The sequence below is a fragment of the Bos indicus genome, chromosome 7 (genome assembly GCF_029378745.1).
Source record: "Bos indicus isolate NIAB-ARS_2022 breed Sahiwal x Tharparkar chromosome 7, NIAB-ARS_B.indTharparkar_mat_pri_1.0, whole genome shotgun sequence".
Lineage (NCBI taxonomy): Eukaryota > Metazoa > Chordata > Mammalia > Artiodactyla > Bovidae > Bos > Bos indicus.
Genome location: NC_091766.1, coordinates 59,162,366 through 59,184,558, shown reverse-complemented (window position 1 = coordinate 59,184,558; position 22,193 = coordinate 59,162,366). Strand labels below are relative to the sequence as shown.

Below are 22,193 nucleotides of genomic sequence, written 5' to 3'. Positions count from 1 at the left end.
AGAAAAAAATCCCTCTGCCAGAAAACATTTCCTGAGTACCTACTGTGACTCAGGCTCTGTTCTCCATGCTTGGAATACAGTTATAAATGGGGATGACAAAGGAAAAAAAAAATCTTGATTACAAAACTACATAGAGAAAACATTGACTATAAAGTCATGATTTAGGCTTAGCCTCTCTGACCGTATCACCAGAAATTTGCCCTCATATTCATCCCTCTTCAGTCACTGTTGCTTGCTTGCTGAACCTCGAACAAATCAGGTGTCCTTCAGACTAAAGGACTGTGTTCTAGCTTTTCCTTTTGCTGTTCCACAAGATACTTGTTTGGCCAACTCCCTCATCTCCATTTCTTCTAGTTAGAACTCTTCTAATCATCTGACTTAGTATTGCAATTGGCTACTGTCTCTGCTTAAGTACTACTATATTATTTATTTACTTATTACGATTATTTTTTGTCTGTTACCTCTTCCTGTGATATAAGCTTCATCAAGATAGGGGTTTTTTGTTTGTTTGTCTGTATGTTTTTTCCTTTCTTATCCTTATCCATAACTATATTTCAAGTATGGAGACCAGAAAGAGCCTCCTTCAGAGTAGGCACCCAGTAAATATTTGCTGGCAGAGGGATGATCATCTAGTAAATATATCTAGATTGGTCTTCTGTGTGAGTTCACCCAGGACGATGTTATCTGTAAATACATGCTATATTGAATTAGAGTACTCAAAGGGTAGTTTTTCAGCACTTCCAATTGGATGGCTCAGAATGAGATATTTATATATCTAGCTTGTCTTCCTGGGATTGAGCCAGCTATGTGGAGACGGAACTGGTTATCAAAAGAGCTATGTTTTAACCTTGGCTTTTCTACTAACTGGAGCTTTTTTCTTTGGCAGTATAAGTAAGCTTTCTCTGGGCCTTTAGATTTCTCACATTTCATCCAACTCTCTCATTCCATGATTAACATCAGTTAATTTCATTCCTTTACACAGTTTTAGAGACTTTGCATCTATTCATTATTTATTGAACATATATTCACTTCTTTCTTCTAGATCCTTTGATGTTGCTGGGAAGCCAAATAAAGTAGGTCTTTATGAAGTATCTATTATGTAATAATATAATTCATCATTCCCTAGAGATAAGAAAACTATGGTCCAGAGAGGATAAATGTTTTATTTTTATATAAAATATTTTCCTGAAATTAGGAAGAAAATGTAATTTGTGATCTAAGACTTAAATCATAGATACTGTAAAATAATTATAGACATATGATCATCTCAGTAAAAATTCCTTCATTATTTACACTGATATTCCAAGAATAAAGAGAAAGAAGGACATGGAGGTACCTATGGCTGATTCTTGTTGATGTTTGACAGAAAACAACAAAATTCTGTAAAGCAATTATCCTTCAATTAAAAAATGAAGTGGAAAAAACAAAAGAGGAGGGAGGGGGTTTTCCTAGGTTCCCATGGTGACCACTGCATGGTTGATTTCCATCAGAAAAACAGGTCTTTTTATCCAAGTTTATGCCAGGTCAGTATTCTATATTGTATCTGTAGGTTTTGTTTTGTTTTTTTGGTGACAGATTATAAAAAGAAAAAAAAAACAGTGATTTTACAGAATTTACTTTATTGACAAGCGAATCAAGAAAAATATATATGGAACACCCTAAGTGCAAGGTAGAGTAGAAGGTGTGTCTTTATAAATTGAAGGGATTCGCTAGAGAAAAGTAAAGTAAAAGCAGAGGCAAGTAAAGAAATACGAGAGAGCTGGCAAGTCAGCTCTCTGATTCAGCATTTTCAGCATTCTGGTTCTGATTCAGCATTTTCCACGGTGCTTTAGGTTGATTTTCCCACCACTTTTCCTACAAAAAAGAAAGACAAATATATGCTCAGTGCAGTATCATTACTATCCATCACAGAGGTTGGAAAAAGGTTTAACTGTCATAGAATCAATTGATTCACACGTATCCATGTCTATGATTAGGTGTTAGTTAAATGCACTTGGAGGTAACATCTCGCCTCATTGCAGAAAGTATGAATCTTAAACTTCAGAGTTTTACTAAGGTTTAGACCTTTCAGTTTTAACTGTTCATTATCTGAGAGTAAATATGTATACAGATGTAAAAATTGAGATATAATTGCAAAGAGACTATACTGTCATAGTTCTAACCTGATAGAAGATGTAAGAGGTTGAACCAAATATTCAGGCCTTTGACATTTTTTAGCAGACATGTTTTCAGGCCCTCTGAGTAATGTGGGCCCATTAAATCAAATCTCACCTTACCCTACTGCCCTTCTCCTGGGAAAATGTTGATATTGATATGTCAGATATATAGAAATATAGGCACATGTGTATTATCTATAGATTCAATATTTATTAATATCATTCTACATGCTTAGCCCTGTTATTGATAGGGATTTATATATTCCCTGTGCCTAGGAATTTTATGGGTTAATTAAGGAAAGTTAAGGAATTCATAGAAGAAACTCTAATACAAGAAAATGATGAGAGTGGTAGAAGACACTAGAAAGTGTGATCATTTTTATCTTGCTTAAATCCCCTGGCTTTTAGAGCAGTCAATTAATCAAAAGATTGATTAATTGATGGAATAAATATTTATTAAATATAAATTACATTTCATTGGGAATCTAATAGTCAACTAAAATAATATAGACTAAAATCTATAGCACTTGTTCTGTTTTTTATAAACATGTAAACTCAATAAATATTTTTCTTTGGTAGAATCTTCCTAATATAATTGGTAAAATTTGTATAGTCTGGATAATAAAGGATAATCCTCTCTGTTGTTTATTGAAAGGCTGTTTTCATCAGAATGAATGGAACTTATTGTCTACAAAATGTATTATTTTTTATAAAATAAATATCAGAAAATAATTTGGATAATATTTTTATCGATAAAATTTCTCCTAAGTTTTTCATGATTCTGATTTTGAGGAAATTTTTAACTTGACTATGCTTCTAAAACTTTCTTCCATCTTTTCCAAAATTATAATAACAACAAACATAATTGTATGAAAATGATTGAAATTTTAATTAGAAATAAATGAAAAACTAAGAAAATGTATCAAAATGCTTAAAGACATAAAAATTTTTTTTAAAGTTACCTGAGTCAAAAATACTAACAAAGTGAAATACCTGAGATTATCTTTTTAGATAATTTAGAAACCTTCAGATAACTTTGGCGGGGGCTTGTTTTTGTTTCATTTGTTTTCAACTCATTTGCCTGAAACTTATTACTTCAGTTTCTATGGATGGGTATGAGTAGAACTCTCTAGAATATCTCAAGGACAGTGTCATAATCTTATTCTGGAAGTTTGTGTTTGCAAGGTAGATTTGATGAATATGATACTTACATCACTGCCTTACAGAAGGCACATTTATTGCCATATGTCTGGCCATCAGAACCACAGTGGGGATTAGATTCCCGAGTACAGTAGACCTTGGGGTCCTTGAACTCAGCACAGTCAACCTGGCAGAGTAAACGCAGTGACATTGATATTAGTGCATTCTGTCTAAGGGACTGTCCCTCAGATAAGAAGTTGTGGACAGTAAACTTAAAATTATACATATTATTGTACATAGTTGTGGTGTAAAGTTTTCTAAGTAAAAATCACTTTCTTTTTCTAACTAGAATGTATTAAACATAATTAAGATTTTTTCTTTAAAGAACACATGTCTATAGTCACTGTATTCAGGGGTATGTTAATGATATAAGGCAGATGCTTATTTCTTACAGGAGGAGTGAGACAAATGCTATGGGTATGGTTTTATCCTCCAATGCTAATTTGTACCAATTGAGAGTAGTTTTGGGTCTTTAAATGGGGGGAAAAAAACTGTATTGGGATTCCCTGGTTGTCCAGTGGTTAGGGCTCTATATTTCCCCTGCAGCAGACACAGGTTCGATTCCTGGTCTGGGAACTAAGATATTACATGCTGTATGCTGCAGACGAAAAAACAAGAAAATTTGTATTAGTGTAACTACAAAAGCATTCCTCCTGAATTGCTTTAAAGATATGAATGGTCACTGCAAGACGCTCCCAGGTGTTATTTGATAACTGGTCAGTTTTCCCTGGCTGCTATATCAGTTTATTATCTCTTGAAAACAAAATTCTAATATCTTTACATTAACTTACTCTGTCCCAGAATCTGTAGAATTTGAACTTTTGTGCCTACTACAATAACTGAGTAATGACTGCCCTAAACTGTTCTGTTTTGAAGGATTCTGAGGTTGCATCTAGCCTTGGTGAGAAAACACACTGTGACCAATTAATGATTATCATCATGGGCTCTAGAGACAGAATGATTATGCTACTAAGGTATCTCCTTAGTTATAGTGATATCTTGGAATTAGTCTGGAGTTTTAAGATTCTTTTCAATTCACTCTCAATTGAGTCAGTATTTGGTGTGCAGATAACATTTGAGCCATTTTATTCCAGAGAACAGGCAATATGCAGTAGGTAAAACTGAACTCCTTCAGATGGCAGCTGTGTGGAATGAAGTGACATTTAAACACGAATAGAGGGACCATACTTTACCCCATCATAGTTTTATTAAGATAATACTATCTTATGTTTATCAGTTGCTTCATAATCTCCAAACTGTTCCCACATGGATCAACTCCATCATCTCACAGTAACGCAGAGATTCACATTAAACAATATAAAATGTATTAGCCAATTTACAGACATGAATATTGATCCTTAGGAAATTAAGTGGCTTACCAGTGCCATACAACCAGAAGCACTGAGACCAATGCTTGAACATACTTTTCATGGCTGACTCAGAATTTCTGGCAATATACAGTTGTTGATTTCCAACAAATCTTCATTGAGAGAAATAAAGACCAACTGTCATGATATACCTTGACCTTGCTTATAGTCAGGCCATGTAGACTTTATTAGAGTAACTTCTTAGTGGACTGTATGGGCACAGGTAAGATGAATCATTTGTTTAAAGTATTAGCAAACCATTATATACTGACAAAGCCCCCTGAAACTTTGCATGAGGAGGTGCCCAGCAAAAAAGCCATACAACTGAGTTGTAAAAATATTATTACATATATCAGGTTTAAGGTATCCAACTCTTGAATATAACTTTTTGTTGAAATTTGGCATCTTGTACTATTAAGATTGGGTAGTATGATCCTAACCAGTGATTTTCTTAGGGCTGGGTCAGATAGAAGATACCCAGGCTTCTTATTGTCCTACATGTAGGCCCACTTTCTCCTCTGCTCTTACAGATAACTCCATCTTCTCATACCACTTTCAGGACAGTAATCTTTTCTTTAGGTCTCCAAATAGAAAATAAAAGCTGGAAAATCTTTAGGATATTATAAACCACAGAATGTGTGTGTGTTACTCACTCAGTCATGTCTGACTCTCTGCGACTACGTGGACTGTAGCCCTCTAGGCTTCTCTGTCCATTGGGTTTTCCAAGCAAGAATACTGGAGTGGATTGCCATTTCCTTCTCCAGGGGAACTTCCTGACCCAGGGATCGAACCTGCCGCATTGCAGGCTGATTCTTTACTGTCTGAGCCACCAGGGAAACCATAGAATGTTAAAAACAACAACAACAACAAAAAACCAATGTATTTTGTATTTATGTCACTAAAGTACACATTTGCAGTTATGTGCGTGAGTCAAGAAAATTCTTTAAACCACAGAATCATCATGTTTTCTTTTATTTCACATAGAGCTAATGGGTAACTAGTATTTAGAGAACACAGGGCTTGGTGCTGGTGATATAAGAAGGAAGCAGTTATAAATATATCAGTAAGCTCACCATCTTATCTGCATTAGGGAATCAGAGAAGGGCAGGTAATTACAGCACTGTGTGTCATAAAGGCCACAATGGGACAAATACAGGCAATGTGGAAACTGAGAAAAAGGGCATCTCAGTCAGAGATAGGTGTCTCCCTACAGGTTCTAAGTGTTTTCATGGTCAACTTCTTTGCTGTAAACATCTTTGCCACAGACACTTTCATGGATAGCTAATTGACTATAAAGCAATTTTTCCATAAAAGATAAAATTACCAAAAATAAAAGAGAGACATTAATGAGAATATAATGAAATTTATTTTTCATAGCAAAATTAAAAAAACTTTATTGCAAAATATAGCATATTTGAATGTATTTAACGTGTGCAGATTCATGGCCATATTGCACAAATACCTAATTTAATTTTATGGGTTGTACCTAAGCAGGTGCCTTCAACATCTTTCGTTCATAGTATTGTACCTTTTTCTGCTACTTTGTTTCCTCATTTGGCTTCACAGTTTTTTACTAAAATTTCTGCCTTCATTAAGAGCGGTATTGTTTTCCAAATACTAGGATACACATTTGTAACTATTTGTTTTACTTTGTAAAGCTTTTACACTGTTGTTTGTTCCTGCTGCTGCTGCTACTAAGTTGCTTCAGTCCTGTCCGACTCTGTGAGACCCCATAGACGGCAGGCAGCCCACCAGGCTCCCCGGTCCCTGGGATTCTCCAGGCAAGAACACTGAGTGGGTTGCCATTTCTTTCTCCAGTGCATGAAAGTGGAAAGTGAAAGTGAAGTCGCTCAGTCATATCTGACTCTTAGCGACCCCATGGACTGCAGCCTACCAGGCTTCTCCATCCATGGGATTTTCCAGGCAAGAGTACTGGAGTGGGGTGCCATTTTCCTGGTATAGTGCTAAATAAGTATTACCACCATATTTTCTGTCAAGCCCAAATGTGAAGTTTTTATTAGCCATTATTTTAAAACTGCCAGGGTGCGCCTCACTATCCAGACCATTATAAGGGCCAAGATTTATATAATATAAAAATGGGAATACTGTATCAATGGAGAAATGAAACCAAACGGTCGACCAGAGAAAGCTGAAATACCAACCCAAGCCATCAACCGGTTTATCTTTTATGGCAAAATTGCCTTGCAGCTAACTAGTTACACAAGGGCTGAAACCCCTGTGGCAAAGATGTTTGCAACAAAGCGGCATACGGGGAAGATGCCAGATGTGGCCTCTCAGGTCAGGTAAGGAAAAGAAAAAAAAGTCTCTTACTTGAAAGAGACGCCTCCTTAAGCCACCTTTCCTTGGCATCCAACCCTGTGATCTTGTGTTGCAGCCTCCTTTGTCCTTCAGAAAGCAACATGGAAGTGGCACTTGGGGAGATTCTTTGCTTTGAGAATTTCCAGATCCCTCCTCCCTCCCCAAACCCACCTGACCCTTCCATCACCCCTGGAAATAGGACTAGGAACAGCAAAGGATTTCAGTGAATAAAACCAAATCAACTAACTGGTATATTACCAAGCCTCCTTAAATTAACATAGGTACACGAATCTACATACTTGTAAATTGCAGTGGCTTCCCGTGATCCCTGAAGGTAGCTCAGGAGTCAAGTTATAGAACTTTTTCTGCCACTTGCCATTGGGCAGTTGTGTTATCTTGGACAAAGTACTCAACATCTGTGCCTCAATTTTCTTAACCAAAATTTTAAAAACAAATAAAAACCCAAAATACAGTTGCCATGCCTCATTCCCAGGGTTTTTATGACAATCAAATGTAGTCACCTTAAGAGTTGTAGAAAGTCAGTGTGGAATATTTGAAATAGTCCTGGAGGAGTAGTGTAGAAAATAAGCCTCTCATTGTAGGCCTGCACTAACTGTATCTCATCACATTCCGAAAGGCTCTAACTCATAAAGAATGCTAAGTGTCATGAAACTAGAAAATCCCTAAGGATGCTCCAGCTTTGATAATCCAAATTGTAGCTATGACTTCTTATGGTGGAATAGCTTAGTAAAGCTAGGTCCTTAGTTCTGCAGTTTGGTGGGAGAAGTAACAACTATTGTTCAAATGCTTCCTCCTTCATGTCTAAAGGATACTCTTCACTCACTTGTGAAAAATTGTAGCATGGTGACTAGGGACAGAAAAGAACCACCCTCAGAGAATTCCAGAGATTTGTTTTTTTTTTTCAGTCACTCAGTCATGTCTGCCTCTTTGTGACCCTATGGACTGCAACACACCAGGCTTCCCTATCCTTCACCATCTCCTGGAGCTTGCTCAAATTCATGTCCATTGAGTCGGTGATGCCATCCAACTATCTCGTCCTCTGTTGTCCCCTTCTCCTCCTGCCTTCAATCTTTCCCAGCATTAGGGTCTTTTCCAGTGAGCCAGCTGTTCACATCAGGTGGCCAAAGGCTCAGATTGTGGTCTTTGCAGAATGCCTTTACAGAGCCAGCCAGAAATCCCTGCTCTGAGGCAGAGAGCCAGGCTGATTGTTGTTATTGTTCAGTCACTGTCATGTCTGACTCTGCGACCCCATGGACTATAGCATGCCAGGCTCCTCTGTCTTCCACTATCTCCTGGAGTTGGCTAAAATTCATCTCCATTGAGTCAATGATACTATCTAACCATCTCATCCTCTGCTTTCCTGTTTTCCTTTTTCCTTCAATCTTTCCCAACTTCAGGGTCTTTTCAAGTGAGTCGGTTCTTTGCATCAGTATTGGAGCTTCAGCAACAGTTCTTCCAATGAGTATTCGGGGTTTATTTCCTTTTGAATTGACGTTGTGATCTCCTTGCAGTCCAAGAGACTCTGAAGAGTCTTCTCCAGCACCACAATTCAAAAGTGTCAGTTTTTCAGCACTCTGCCTTCTTTATAGTTTTGACTATACCAACCTTTGTCAGCAATGTGATGCCTCTGCTTTTTAACATGGTATCTAGGTTCGTCATAGCTTTCTTTCCAAGGAGCAAGCATCTTTTAATTTCATGGCTGTAGTCACCATCTGCAGTGATTTTGGAGTCTAAGAAAATAAAATCTGTCACTGTTCCCCTTTTTTCCCTTCTATTTGCCATGAAGTTGATGGGACTGGATGCCATGATCTTAGTTTTTGGAATGTTGAGTTTCAATATTTTAATTCTAAAAAAAATTCAGTGAAAATTGGTAGACACACACACTCCCTTAGGATGTAAGACTTCATTTCTTCTCTTTACTGAAAAATACTACCTTTGTGGGTAAATTAACCCCGTTCTTTCCTAGCCCCCTTAATACCAGTTTCCCTAACACCTCTCTAACTTGACTTCTACTTCCCCTGTTTTAATAGTGCTTCCACACAACCAAAGTGAAAGTGAAAGTGAAGTCACTCAGTCGTGTCCGACTCTTTGTGACCCCATGGACTGTAGCCTACAAAACTGCTCTCTAAATGACATCTTTCAGGATCCATTGGATATTTATAAAATGCTCATGATTTCTTTATATGTGCTATTCTTGACTACCCCCACCTTTTCAAAACTCCTTTCTGATTCATATATGTCAGTACCCCCAGTTTTCCAGCTATTTATTCTCTTTTTTTATTATCTGTTCTAGCTTCCTCCTGGGTATTAATTATATACATTTTCAAGAAAACTTTATATATTTGATTTTCTCTGAGAACATGTATTTCCCCAGATGATACTAATGAGTCCTAGACTTTTTTTCTTGTCTTCAAAATTTCAATGTCTAGGGAGAATATAATAGCAAATGAAGCAACAGACAAACAACTAATCTCAAAAATATAAAAGCAACTCCTACAGCTCAATTCCAAAAAATATAAATGACCCAATCAAAAAATGGGCCAAAGAACTAAATAGACATTTCTCCAAAGAAGACATACAGATGGCTAACAAACACATGAAAAGATGCTCAACATCACTCATTATCAGAGAAATACAAATCAAAACCACTATGAGGTACCATTTCACACCAGTCAGAATGGCTGCGATCCAAAAGTCTACAAGCAATAAATGCTGGAGAGGGTGTGGAGAAAAGAGAACCCTCTTACACTGTTGGTGGGAATGCAAACTAGTACAGCCACTATGGAGAACAGTGTGCAGATTCCTTAAAAAACTGGAAATAGAACTGCCTTATGATCCAGCAATCCCACTGCTGGGCATACACACTGAGGAAACCAGAAGGGAAAGAGACACGTGTACCCCAATGTTCATCACAGCACTGTTTATAATAGCCAGGACATGGAAGCAACCTAGATGTCCATCAGCAGATGAATGGATAAGAAAGCAGTGGTACATATACATAATGGAGTATTACTCAGCCATTAAAAAGAATACATTTGAATCAGTTCTAATGAGGTGGATGAAACTGGAGCCTATTATACAGCATGAAGTAAGCCAGAAAGAAAAACACCAATACAGTATACTAACACATATATATGGAATTTAGAAAGATGGTAACAATAACCCTGTATACGAGACAGCAAAAGAGACACTGATGTATAGAACAGTCTTTTGGACTCTGTAGGAGAGGGAGAGGGTGGGATGATTTGGGAGAATGGCATTGAAACATGTATAATATCATGTATGAAACAAGTCACCAGTCCAGGTTCGATGCATGATACTAGATGCTTGGGGCTGGTGCACTGGGACGACCCAGAGGGATGGTATGGGGAGGGAAGAGGGAGGAGGGTTCAGGATGGGGAACACATGTATACCTGTGGCAGATTCATTTTGATATATGGCAAAACCAATACAATATTGTAAAGTTAAATAAAATAAAATTTTATAAAAAAAAAACAACAAAATTTCAATGTCTAGTTTCTACTTGTCAGAAATATACAAGATACCTTTAGTCAACAGTTTGATTCATACTTAATATTCATTTATATCCAAAATAGAACTCTTTATTTTTCCCTCTAAACTAGTTTTGCATTCTAATTTTTCCACTCTCCATCACTGCTGCTGCTGCTGCTTAGTCACTTCAGTTGTGTCCCACTCTTTGTAACCCCATAGACAGCAGCCCACCAGGCTCCCCCGTCCCTGGGATTCTCCAGGCAAGAACACTGGAGTGGGTTGCCATTTCCTTTTCCAATGCATGAAAGTGAAAAGTGAAAGTGAAGTTGCTCAGTTGTGTCTGACCCTCAGCAACCCCACGGACTGCAGCCTTCCAGGCTCCTCTGTCCATGGGATTTTCCAGGCAAGAGTACTGGAGTGGGGTACCATTGCCTTCTCCACTCCATCAGAGCACCATTCTTCAAATCCCTCAACCTACCCTCAGATTAAAACATCATCATTTCTATCCCTCAGGGATAGAAAGGGAACAAGTGTTCCCTTTCATGTATTTCTTTATCTTAAGCCTCTTCACTAATTTCAGATTTACTACCTATAGCCATCCTCAACATTTCTGACCTGAAGCTTATATAATGAATTCTGCTCTCTTTGCCTCCATTTCCTTCAAGTTTCCAAATCCCTTCAACACACAGAGACAAGTTGTCTTACTTGAAACTACTCTTTCCATTACTTCTTTAGGATATAAGGCTGGTGAACACTATTCTGTATTTGTTCGATAATTACACTGCTCAAAGCACTTTCCCATAAAGTGCATAATTGCTTTCTGTTGCTGGTTAGAGGTAGCATGGCGCTATGGAAATATCCTGAAATGATGACCACACAGCTTTACTGCAATTGGTAAACTTGACTCAGTGAGGTCCTCTTTCTGAGGCCTTGGTTTTCCTCTGTAGCTAAGTTGTTGAGGCTGACTAACATCTCCAAATTGTATTAATGTTTAAGTATTCTGTCAGTATAATAGTTATAAGTGATTTCAAGGTTGTTAGGAAGCATGAACAATACCATTTTCTAGTCAAGAGCATTGTTTTACTAACTGTATTAAAATTTGCCATGTGTTTATCTTAAACTACAACAAAACTAAATTTAGGTATTCCTAAGACTATCATAAAAGAAAACATTTGCCTATCATTGTTTTTGAGGGATTTGTTAATCCCAGTCATAAATATTCATTTAAACATGTCTTTAAGTATATGGTTCCCAAATACACAGCCTGATAGAGAAAATAAGAAAAATTAAAGATAGTGTAGGAAGTGATTCTAATAAAAATTTATCCAGGTTAAATGGACTATCTGTATTCTGCGATTATGACTTTCAAGCATTTGTTATTAATATTATACTACAATTTCTGAAATGAAGGGTGGTGATGATAAATAATAGCTTTATCTTTGTTATTTTTATTTTACTGTTTATGTTTTTTAATGTTCTTACTTGGGAAATTAAAGATTTGGTAGCATATTAGTCATTTACATTTATGGGGAAATTTTTACAGGACCATGAATTCCAAAAGTCTTAGAACATACTTTTTGTTTAGCCCAAATAATATTTTTGAAAGAATGAGAAACTTTTACAGATCTATAATTAAGACTGCTAGCTATAATCTTCCATAAGATGCTTCATAATGAAAGACTTCTTCGCAAGGAAAGAATGACTTGGGTGTCAGAAAAAAACTGTTCTTCCTTTGTCTTGGCTGGATCAAAGTTAGGCAGACAACTTCCTAAGGTTAGTGTCAACTTCTTCTGCCTGGCTTTGGGACTGTCACCCCCCTTTCCAGACTTGCAGAAGAGAGTGTAGCCTTGATGTCATCCAAAAGGTGACAACTTCTTTGCCATTTATATTTGAATGGAAGAGAGACAGCAGTCTTGGTAAGGCATGTTTAGTTCACACTGATTCAGATACCTCAGGCCAGAAAGGCTTTAGCGATCACTGAATCCAAGTCTTCATTTTAGAGATGTGGAAACAAAGGCAATGAGAAGGGAAACAGACATCCTTCAAATTACACAGGCAGTAAATATTCAAACTGGGACTCATCTGTATTGTCTCCAACATACTGGAGCACTCCAAAATCAGTGCATTCCAGTGCTGCATTTCTAGAATATAGATCCAAAGCCTCCTATCTGGGATTATTATTCAGTAAGTCTGGCCTAGTCTCTGAGGATCTACATGTTGAGTGAGCATCCCCAGGGATCCTAAAGCAAGCAGAATATAAGACGTAGGCTCATCTAAAGGAATAGAATCAGTAGAATATTTTAAATGAACATTAGAAACCACTAAAAATCTGTGAAACATTAAAGATCTGGGAAATAAGAGCCCAAAGAAGGGAAGTAACTTTTGTGTTAATGAGAAAACCAGGATTAAAGTCTATATTGTAAAAACCTATGTGTAATGGTCTTAATCATATACCTACCTAATAAGGTATAAAATATATTGGCTGGATCTTATGTCTTATTCTTATTTGCTTCTTTTGATATATAATATAGACTGTACTAACATAACTATTTAAATATAAGAAGAAGTCAACTTTAAGATGTACAATTATGTATATCAGTATAAACACACATATGCACACACAAGTGTGCACGCGCACACACACACACACACACACACACACACACACACAGGCAGGCAGTTGTAAGGTGTCATTCATTGCAAGATACATCCCAATGTCTGAGATACTAAAATTTGGGAGGAAAATGTCTTACGCGATGTAGTAGATATATTAAGGTTGGAAAATGTTTTTCAGCTTCTTTGCCAACTCCTGATTAGTTGGCAGTAGTGTCTGGAAACTTGATGCCCAGGGTTCTTGGGCACAGCAAGGCAAACAACAACCAGTGCCAAGATCAAGTATTCTTGTTCAGTATGGACATTACTGTTCAGTATGGACATACGGGTGTGATTGGCAGGGCACATACCTCTTGTTTGTGTTGTCTATTTCATAGCTAGGACAAAAAACTAGTAAAAAGTTGGTGGATTAATTTGGAACGTACCAGTCCAAACAATAAAGATAATTTGTGCCCTTTCCACTTTTTAACCCAAATTGTATTTAAATTTGATTGAACCAGTCTGTGTCTACTCAATGCAGAACACTACACAAATTGTCTACTTTTGGTTGCCTTCTAAAAAGAAAATAATAATCTCTCTTCTCTTTCAGAAGATCGTTATTAATCAATAACTAATCCTTTCATAGTTTATGTAACTACACATAGTTTACCACATGATCCCACATAGTTTATGTAATTTAAATCTGATTCTGTGAGGTAAATGGTAATATCCCTTTTCAGTAGGTGTGGAAATTGTAGCTCAGAAAAGCTGAGTAACTTGCCCAAGATTACACAATGGAATCAGTGGAAGAGCATGAGTGTTACCACAAATTCATTCTCTTTTTATTTATATTCATTTAATTTTAACAAAATCTGAGAGTGGGTGTCTAGGCCCTTTTAAACTGAAACCAGTATTCTCATAAAGAGATTATAGTTAGAAAACTAAGAACTTCTGTTGTTTTCTGCATCTGTCCTGCTTGTCCATTTCTTTGATCTTTTACCCATAGACAGACCTCATTGGTCAGGGAGTACCAGCTAAGAGCCACCCACCCAGGTCAGAAGAATAAATAAAATTATATACACTGACCTGAGCTCCTTGACCGAAGACACCTGGGGAAAAAAAAGAAAAAAAGCATGAAATCCAAACACTGTAATTTTTGAATGTGCAAAAAAGTGGGATTTATAATATTAGGTAATCCCAAAGCCTAAAATGATACTTGTACTGGGTTCTTGGTTATCTCAATAAGTCATGGCTTGGTTACTTTACATTTTTATACCTGTTGTCCTCTTAGGGAACAGTAGAAACTTGGAAAGTGATGTGTGGATATGGACCATGATGGTGTAATATTTCTGGGAGGTTGGGGTGGAGTGAGAAAAATAGTTTAAGCATCTGGAGATTCATCTTACTGTCTTGGCTCCATCACTCATTTACTGTGGAAATGATTTATCATCTCTGGCCTCACTTTGGAGAAGTTGGGTTGGAAAGTTGACTCTAACTCTGCCATTCCCAAGTTTATTGCTTCTGGTCCCTCCCCAAAGCATTTGTCTCGGGAAATTGAGGGTAGGGATTGGATTTGCTGTCTGTTCTTTGAGCCTGAAATTGTTCTTATGCCTTCTGTGTTCAGCTTTAAAACCTCAGCTCAAATTTAGACTGGCAAGAACAAACTTATTTTCTATGACTCATTTTTCCTGCTACATCTCTCTATATTCCTGAAAGATCGTATTTCAAAAATACAATCTTGCTTCTCTCTCTTTCCTTCCATCTTTATGATTAAATATGTGATTTTAGGTTGTGACTAATTAGCACAGTGGTTTAAAAATGCTATAATAATAAAAGTCTTAGGTTCAGTCCTGGTATGAGCTGCTGAATTTTGGTCTCTGGCCTTTTCTGTAGAACTCCTAATACTAGCAGTACCCCCTTACATATAAGTCCACAGCCACCTCAAAGGCAGGAAGGGTGGCCAGTATTTATGGGAAGACAACTGGAAATACCTCAAAGTACATTCTCTGTTAATGGGGATAAGGAGAGAATAAAGCTTTTAAATTTGAAAGAAAGTTAGTGATGAACTACTGTAGTGATTACCAACCACGTTGAAATGATATGACTGATTATTAAATATATAGACTCCCAGGACAACCGCTTGAAAAATTCCATTATATGAGACCAAATAGGGTCTGGAAGTCTATAGTTTTTGTTAACTACTCCCAAATAATTGTTTTGACCAGGGAGGGCTCACTGTTAAAATTTTCAGCCATTTTTCCACTGTACAAATCACCGTCTTACATGTAGGAAATGTCAAAGTGGAAGTTGCTGCTGCTGCTGCTGCTGCTAAGTCTGACTGAGCCAAACTAGTACTTTTATTTTTAAAATTTAGTGATGGCAGTATTAATAGACATTTTTCAAACACTTACTATGTTCCATTATGTTAAACGTTTTATGTACATTTTCTCATTTAACTCCCCAGGGCTAGTCCTTTTATATCCACATTTTACAGATGAGGAAAATGAGACTCAGAAAGGTCACACAGCTACAAAATGGAAATACCAGGACTGAAATTCATTCCTCTTGGTCTCAACATTAAGGCTCCTGGGCACTGTGCCTTCCCAAATGTCATCATGCCTATCAGGGACCTTGTTCTGGTATTAGTATTTGTTTGTATTAGTCACCCAGATCCAATTAGCCTTTGTAAAAAGAAAAAATAAGTTATTAATTATTTAGACAGTCTTTGCAAGTAGATTTTAATATAGTCAAATCTGTTTGTACACCATTTCAGCACTCGACTGATCCACTTACTTGAGTTACTTGGCTTTACTAGTCAGAATTACTTCATAATATTACAGAAACCCTTTATTCATTTTTTTTATGATTCTGAATATATTTGCTTATGAAAATATTATCAGCTCCCTGTGAACAATGACTTCTTCATCTGCTCAATTTCATTGAAAAACTGTTGTTTTTACACATTTGGGCATCTACAGTCTCTGATAGCAGCCAAATTCAACTACTTTTATCACAGAAAATTGATACACCAGATCTGCAGATTCCTAGGACTCAGTCTCAAGTCCAGCATTCTAAGAATGAAAGACTCTCTCAGAGAACTGACCTATTTCTTTAGTTGACACAGGCTAGTGGTGGATGTGATGAACCTAGGTTTTGTGTCCAGAGACTCTAGTGTGTATTTTGTCCACTACAAAGGCACAGAGTAGAATAATAAAGAAAGAAAAAAATAGATGCAGTGGCCTTGTTCATTCACATGGATGATGGTATGATGAAAGGCATCAGACTGAAGTACAGTTGTCCTTTGAATAATCAGAATTGGTAGAATATATGACTGCTGCTCATTAATGTGGCCAAAGATACTCCCCTACTTCAAGAGTTGTTTAGTTCACCAATAACATATGTTTATGAATTCTAAGGTTCGATGATTTTTTTCTGAAGGATTCTCTGAGTTTCCTGTTTTCTGCTTGTTTCAGTTTCAGTTATTTGAGTCCTAATTATAAGAATAATGAGAACTGAAAAGCTTAGCTTTGTCTTGGAAAGCCAAGCTAATATTTAAAATAGTTATCAATTCTCCATACTGTTCCTTTGGAACAGACACCTGTGACGTCTAGAAGACCTAGATTCAAATTCCAAATTCTGCTTACTAGTTCAGTTCAGTCGCTCAGTCTTGTCTGACTCTTTGCGACGCCATGAACCATGGTATGACAGGCTTCCCTGTCCATCACTGACTCCTGGAGCTTGCTCAAACTCAGTTACAAGTCCTTAAAATTTTCTTAACTGTTTTGTGCTACAGTTTTCTTATATATGGAATGTGTCTATGAATACCTTGTTATGTGTGTTGCAGATAATGCATAAAAGCCCTGAGTACCTGCCTAGAATATAGTGTATGCTCAACAGATGAAAGTTATTTCTATCATTATTACCATCACCCATTTTCATTATTGCAGTCATTATGATAATCTCTCAGAATTGATCTTTTGTATTAAAATTATTAGGATTTTGAAATATGGTGGACAAATACACTTGTTGTTTCCAGTTCAATGTAAGTATTGGATTTTAACTTTAAGGAAAAAAAAAAAAAAAACTCACCTGAGAAAAAGCAGAAAAGAGCCAGGGAGAGGAGCAGAAAGACACCTGATGTTTTCATGGTGCCAGTTAGCTCACTCAGATCAAGGCTGCTTTGTCCAGCTCAGGTTCTCTTTCAAGACACTTCCGAGAGCTCTGAAACACACACTGAGACATATATATAGACATGATAAAGGGAACTGGGATCTCCACCTTCTTTATAAACTCACATTCTGAAACCATCTGCAGTCCTATATAAGCATTTATTGGAACCTGTCACCAATTCAAAGAAATGCTTCATGCTCCCCATCAATCTTAAAAATTAGAACAATTATATGAGTCGTACCTTAGATCTTACCCTTAGATCTTACCTTAGATCTTATTAATAGAGGATGTCATTTTCCACCAGTAATCTGTGTTTTCCTAACCGTCAATACATCCTCCCTACCCTTCCCTTTAAGGTTTCACTGTATGAAAGGAATGACTCACTGGTGGAGCCCCACTTGATGCTGTGTCTCTTTCAGACAGGTCCTGCATGTCTGTGATCCCAATGAGTCACCACCACCAGGGAATGGAATCTCGGGTGTAACTTGGCTTTTCAGACTCCACATCATCCAAGATGTACCTAAAAGAGGTGGGTCATCTACATAGTCACCAGAGCTGCATGAGAAAAATTATTTTCCAGGCTGAAATACAACTGTTATTTGAAAAAAATCTTAATTTGAGTCCAATGCCAGTGATTTTCAGTTGTTGATTCAGAATGAGCAGGGAGTAATGTGTGTGTGTGTGTTTTATTTGTAAAGGATATTTTAATAGTTACTATATTGAGGAATATTTGAAATTAGAAATATTTAATATTTCTTTTTTTTAAAAGTAAACTGGTGCAGGCGTCTTTTAATTTCATGGCTGCGGTCACTGTCCTCAGTGATTTTGGAGCCCGAGAAAATAAAGTCTGTCCACTGTTTCCATTGTTTCCCGTCTATGTGCCATGACATGACGGGACCAGATGCCAAGATCTTAGCTTTCTGAATATTGAGTTTTAAGCCAGCTTTTTCACTCCTCTTTCACCTTCATCAGGAGGATCTTTAATTCTTCTTTGCTTTCTGCCATTAAAATGGTACCATCTGCGTATGTAAAGTTATTGATATTTCTCCTGGCAATCTTCATTCAGCCTGGCATTTTTGCATGATGTACTCTGTATAAGTTAAATAAACAGGGTGACAGTATAGAACCTTGATGTACTCCTTTCCCAATTTTAAAGCAGTCCATTATTACATGTCTGGTTCTAACTGTTGCTTCTTGACAAGTAAACAAGTTTCTGAGAAGGCAGGTAAGGTAGTTTGTTATTCTAGTCTCTTTCAGAATTTTCCAGTTTGTTATGATCCACACAGTCAAAGGCTTTAGCGTCATCATTGAAGCAGATTTTTTTTTTTTTTTTTAATTCCCTTGCTTGTTCTGTGATCCAGTGGATGTTGGCAATTTGATCTCTGGTTCCTCTGTCTGTTCTAAATCCAGCTTGTACATCTGGAAGTTCTTGGTTCACATACTGTTAAAGCCTAGCTTGAAGGATTTTGAGCATTACTTTGCTAGCATGTTAAATTAATGCAAATGTGTGGTAGTTTGAGCATTCTTTGGCATTGCCCTTCTTTGGGATTGGAATGAAAAATGACCAGTGACCACTGCTGAGTTTTCCAAATTTGCTGGCATATCGAGTGCAGCACTTTAACATCATCATCCTTTAGGATTTGAAATAGCTCAGCTAGAATTCCGTCACTTCTACTGGCTTTGTCCATAGTAAGGCTTCCTAAGGCCCACTTGACTTCACACTCCAGGTTGGCTCTAGGTGAGTGGTCACACCATTGTGGTTATCCAGATCATTAAGACTTTTTTTTTTTATAATTCTTCTGTATATTCTTGCCATGTCTTCTTAATATCTTCTGCTTCTGTTAGGTCCATACTGTTTCTGTCCTTTATTAAGCCCATCTTTGCATGAAATGTTCCCTTGGTATCTCTTAATTTTCTTGAAGAAAATTTCTTCTAAGGTGTTCTTGCCCATAGTAGTATATATAATGGTCATCTGAATTAAATTGTCCCATTCCCATCCATTTTAGTTCCCTGATTCCTAAAATGTTGATGTTCACTCTTGCCATCTCCTGTTTGATCACATCCAATTTTCCCTGATTCATGGACCTAACTTTCCATTTTGCTTTCCATTTACCTCTACAATATATACAATGCAATATATACCTCTTCCAAAATAAGCTCTCCATAGTTTCTCATTTATTTCCATCACATTCCTATTTTCCTGCCTTAACTCATGATATTGCCTTTGCCTGGGATTTCTTTTCTTTAATCACATGTCTAAATTCTATATATCAGACAATGGCAAGTCCAGATTACTGTATTCTTCATAGAACATTTCTTAATCTTCTAAGGAATGTGTCCTAAACTAGTACCATGAAGATCAATTCTGGCTTGTTGATGTGTTTTATTTGACCCACACAATGTTTTTTAAATGTCTTAATAATAGTCCACAGTGGTAAAGAATCCGCCTGTCAAGCAGGAGACATGAGAGACGCTAATTCAATATTTGGGTTGGGAAGATCCTCTGGAGCAGGAAATGGTGACACAGTCCAGTATTCTTGCCTGGGAGATCCCATGGACAGAGGAGTGTGGTGGGCTACAGTCCGCATGGTCACAACAAGTTGGACATGACTGAGCACCACCACAAGAATAACAGTCTTGTTATTAAATATTCAAAAATATTTACATTTTGAATATTTAACAGGAAATAAAAATAAACCACAAGTTTTTATGTTTTGTTTTGTTTTAGTATTTGAGGCCTTCATTGTATGGCAAAAGTCAGCTAAAATTTACTGCTAACTGCCTCATTCAAATGTGTCCTTTACTTGTTGCTGACACTAGAAGGCATTTGAGTTTGAGAATGTCACTGTCTCACACTAATAATACTTAATTCTTCATAATTCTCATGACCTGTGTCTCTGCTTTTCTTGTGAAACTGTTCTACTTTGTAAAATTATGCCCTTCAAACATCTCCTGACTAGATGTTCCTTGTGAACAGAATCTATATCTAATTAATCTTTTTTATTTAAATTTTGGTCTTGTGTTCAGCAATTCCACATTTATTCAGAAAACAAATGTTTTTTAAAAATAATTTGCACTATGCATTAATCACAGGTCATTAATTATCATTCTAGCCAACATTTTTCAAAATCTGTCTTCTTAGTTTTACACATGTAGATATTTGCTCATGTCTAGTTTTCTAGCTTTCCTTTCATTTCTTTGATTTCCTGTAGCTATATTTCAATAGGACTGTAATCTCACTTATAAACCCCTTTATCCTTAACAGCTTCCTAGTGAGACAGAAGGAATACATTCTAATACTCTGACCCTTATTAAGGAGGACATAGTTAACCACATCTTTCAGAGTCAAATTTTGCAATTTGTACGTTTTTGAGTGGCAGTTTTCTCTCTTTGGTTCATGTAAATTGCACCATTGATCATCTCTGACCCATCGCCCATACTCCCTTCATTCCTGTTTCACTATGGTCAAGGCTATCTATATTTATTTATATTGCTTTAGCCACAGTGGAAATCAAAGTAAATCATAAATTATACTTTTCTATAAAAATTCTTTTGGAAGTTAGCTGATGTTATAACTCTTAAAAGAAAATTCATTCAGAGATTTTTCTATTCTTAATTTTCTTTCTTCTTTGTTTTTGTATATTTCTACTGAATTCATTTTTAAGTTTTCATTTGTATATGTATTTTTATATTAAGCCTCCTCAAGTCTCTTAGTTTTAAATTTAAGTGTTACAGCTTAGCATTAATTTAGGTAAGATCCAAAAAGATATTATTATAGTATAGGTTTAGGAATACTTTGAAAGGATGCCATTATCCTTATGTGTCAAAAAAAAAAAAGAATTTTCTTCTCTTATTTGACCTAGTAACTAGATTGGCAGATCTAAGGTATATAGTAGACACATCGATTGAACATCAGCAAGGAATTAGATAATGTCTTTCCTGCTATAATTGTGAAAGGATAAAGATACAGGAGTAGACCTCTGTGACTGTTTGAACAACTGAACAAGAAGGTAATGATCATTGAACTAACATACCTAGGAGGAATAAATAGAGAAGGCACTGGCGACCCACTCCAGTACTCTTGCCTGGAAACTCCCATGGATGCAGGAGCCTGGTGGGCTGCAGTCCATGGGGTCACACAGAGTTGCACACGACTGGCATGACAGCAGCAGCAGCAGCAGGAGGAGGAAGAAAATACTGTCACAGCTGTTAATTTTGTAACTGCCTTAAAGGAAAATGTAGGGTGCATGCTCTAAATATGAAGTCACATCTCTGCCATCCTCTCCTTTTCAGGTTTATTTTCTTGACTTACACAGAGAGTATTCCATCTTTCATTTCGGCCAGCCATCATTCCCCATATGAGAGACCTGCTTGATTCCTAACATAAAATCCCACCTTCAGTGGTTTCATCAAATTTATCAATAAAAGAGTTCAAGACAATAGGGTTGAATTCTATTCCTGGAGTCGTTCTTTTCTTAGAATTTTTAGAAATTTGTTGCAAAGAGGTTGGTACTGAATTGCTATGTTACATTATTTACTATTTATTGTTTGGTAGCTTTGCCCACAATGTGAGATTATAATGATCTGGAGGGCAAGACAAGGGTTTAATCTTTCTTTTCTTCTAAATTTTCCTGTTGATATGTTTCGAATGAAAGAATTCAAACTGTTTTTGTATTTATTTACATATTTTTACTTATTTGTCTTATTGTCACCTTATCTAAACTGCCTCATGATTTTCTATATCATTATTGAGTTTTGAGGCTTTTGAATGGTTTCTATAGATTTATCTGGCTTTGCTTCCTTTAGCTTCTCATATCAATTTGCATGTCTTCAATTTAGCACTTAGAGTATTATCTTTATACTCAAGGAGCTCACA

General features: G+C 36.6%; 1 protein-coding gene across 2 annotated transcripts; it reads right to left on the bottom strand.

Moving 5' to 3' along the window:
- Positions 1–1,617: 1,617 nt before the first annotated feature.
- LOC109561277 (serine protease inhibitor Kazal-type 6) lies at positions 1,618–17,691 on the bottom strand. 2 transcript variants are annotated; one of them, XM_070793792.1, is made up of 6 exons: positions 17,584–17,691; positions 17,237–17,380; positions 14,234–14,256; positions 7,055–7,129; positions 3,368–3,483; positions 1,618–1,854 (listed from the first exon to the last, which is right to left on the bottom strand). In XM_070793792.1, exons 2-6 carry the CDS (start codon positions 17,292–17,294, stop codon positions 1,809–1,811), a joined length of 318 nt encoding a protein of 105 aa, XP_070649893.1. In that variant the 5' UTR covers positions 17,295–17,380; positions 17,584–17,691; the 3' UTR covers positions 1,618–1,808. The 2 variants fall into 2 exon arrangements, with proteins under 2 accessions (XP_070649893.1, XP_070649894.1); XM_070793793.1 differs by lacking the exon at positions 7,055–7,129 and having other exon boundaries at positions 17,584–17,688.
- Between the last annotated feature and the right edge of the window lie 4,502 nt (positions 17,692–22,193).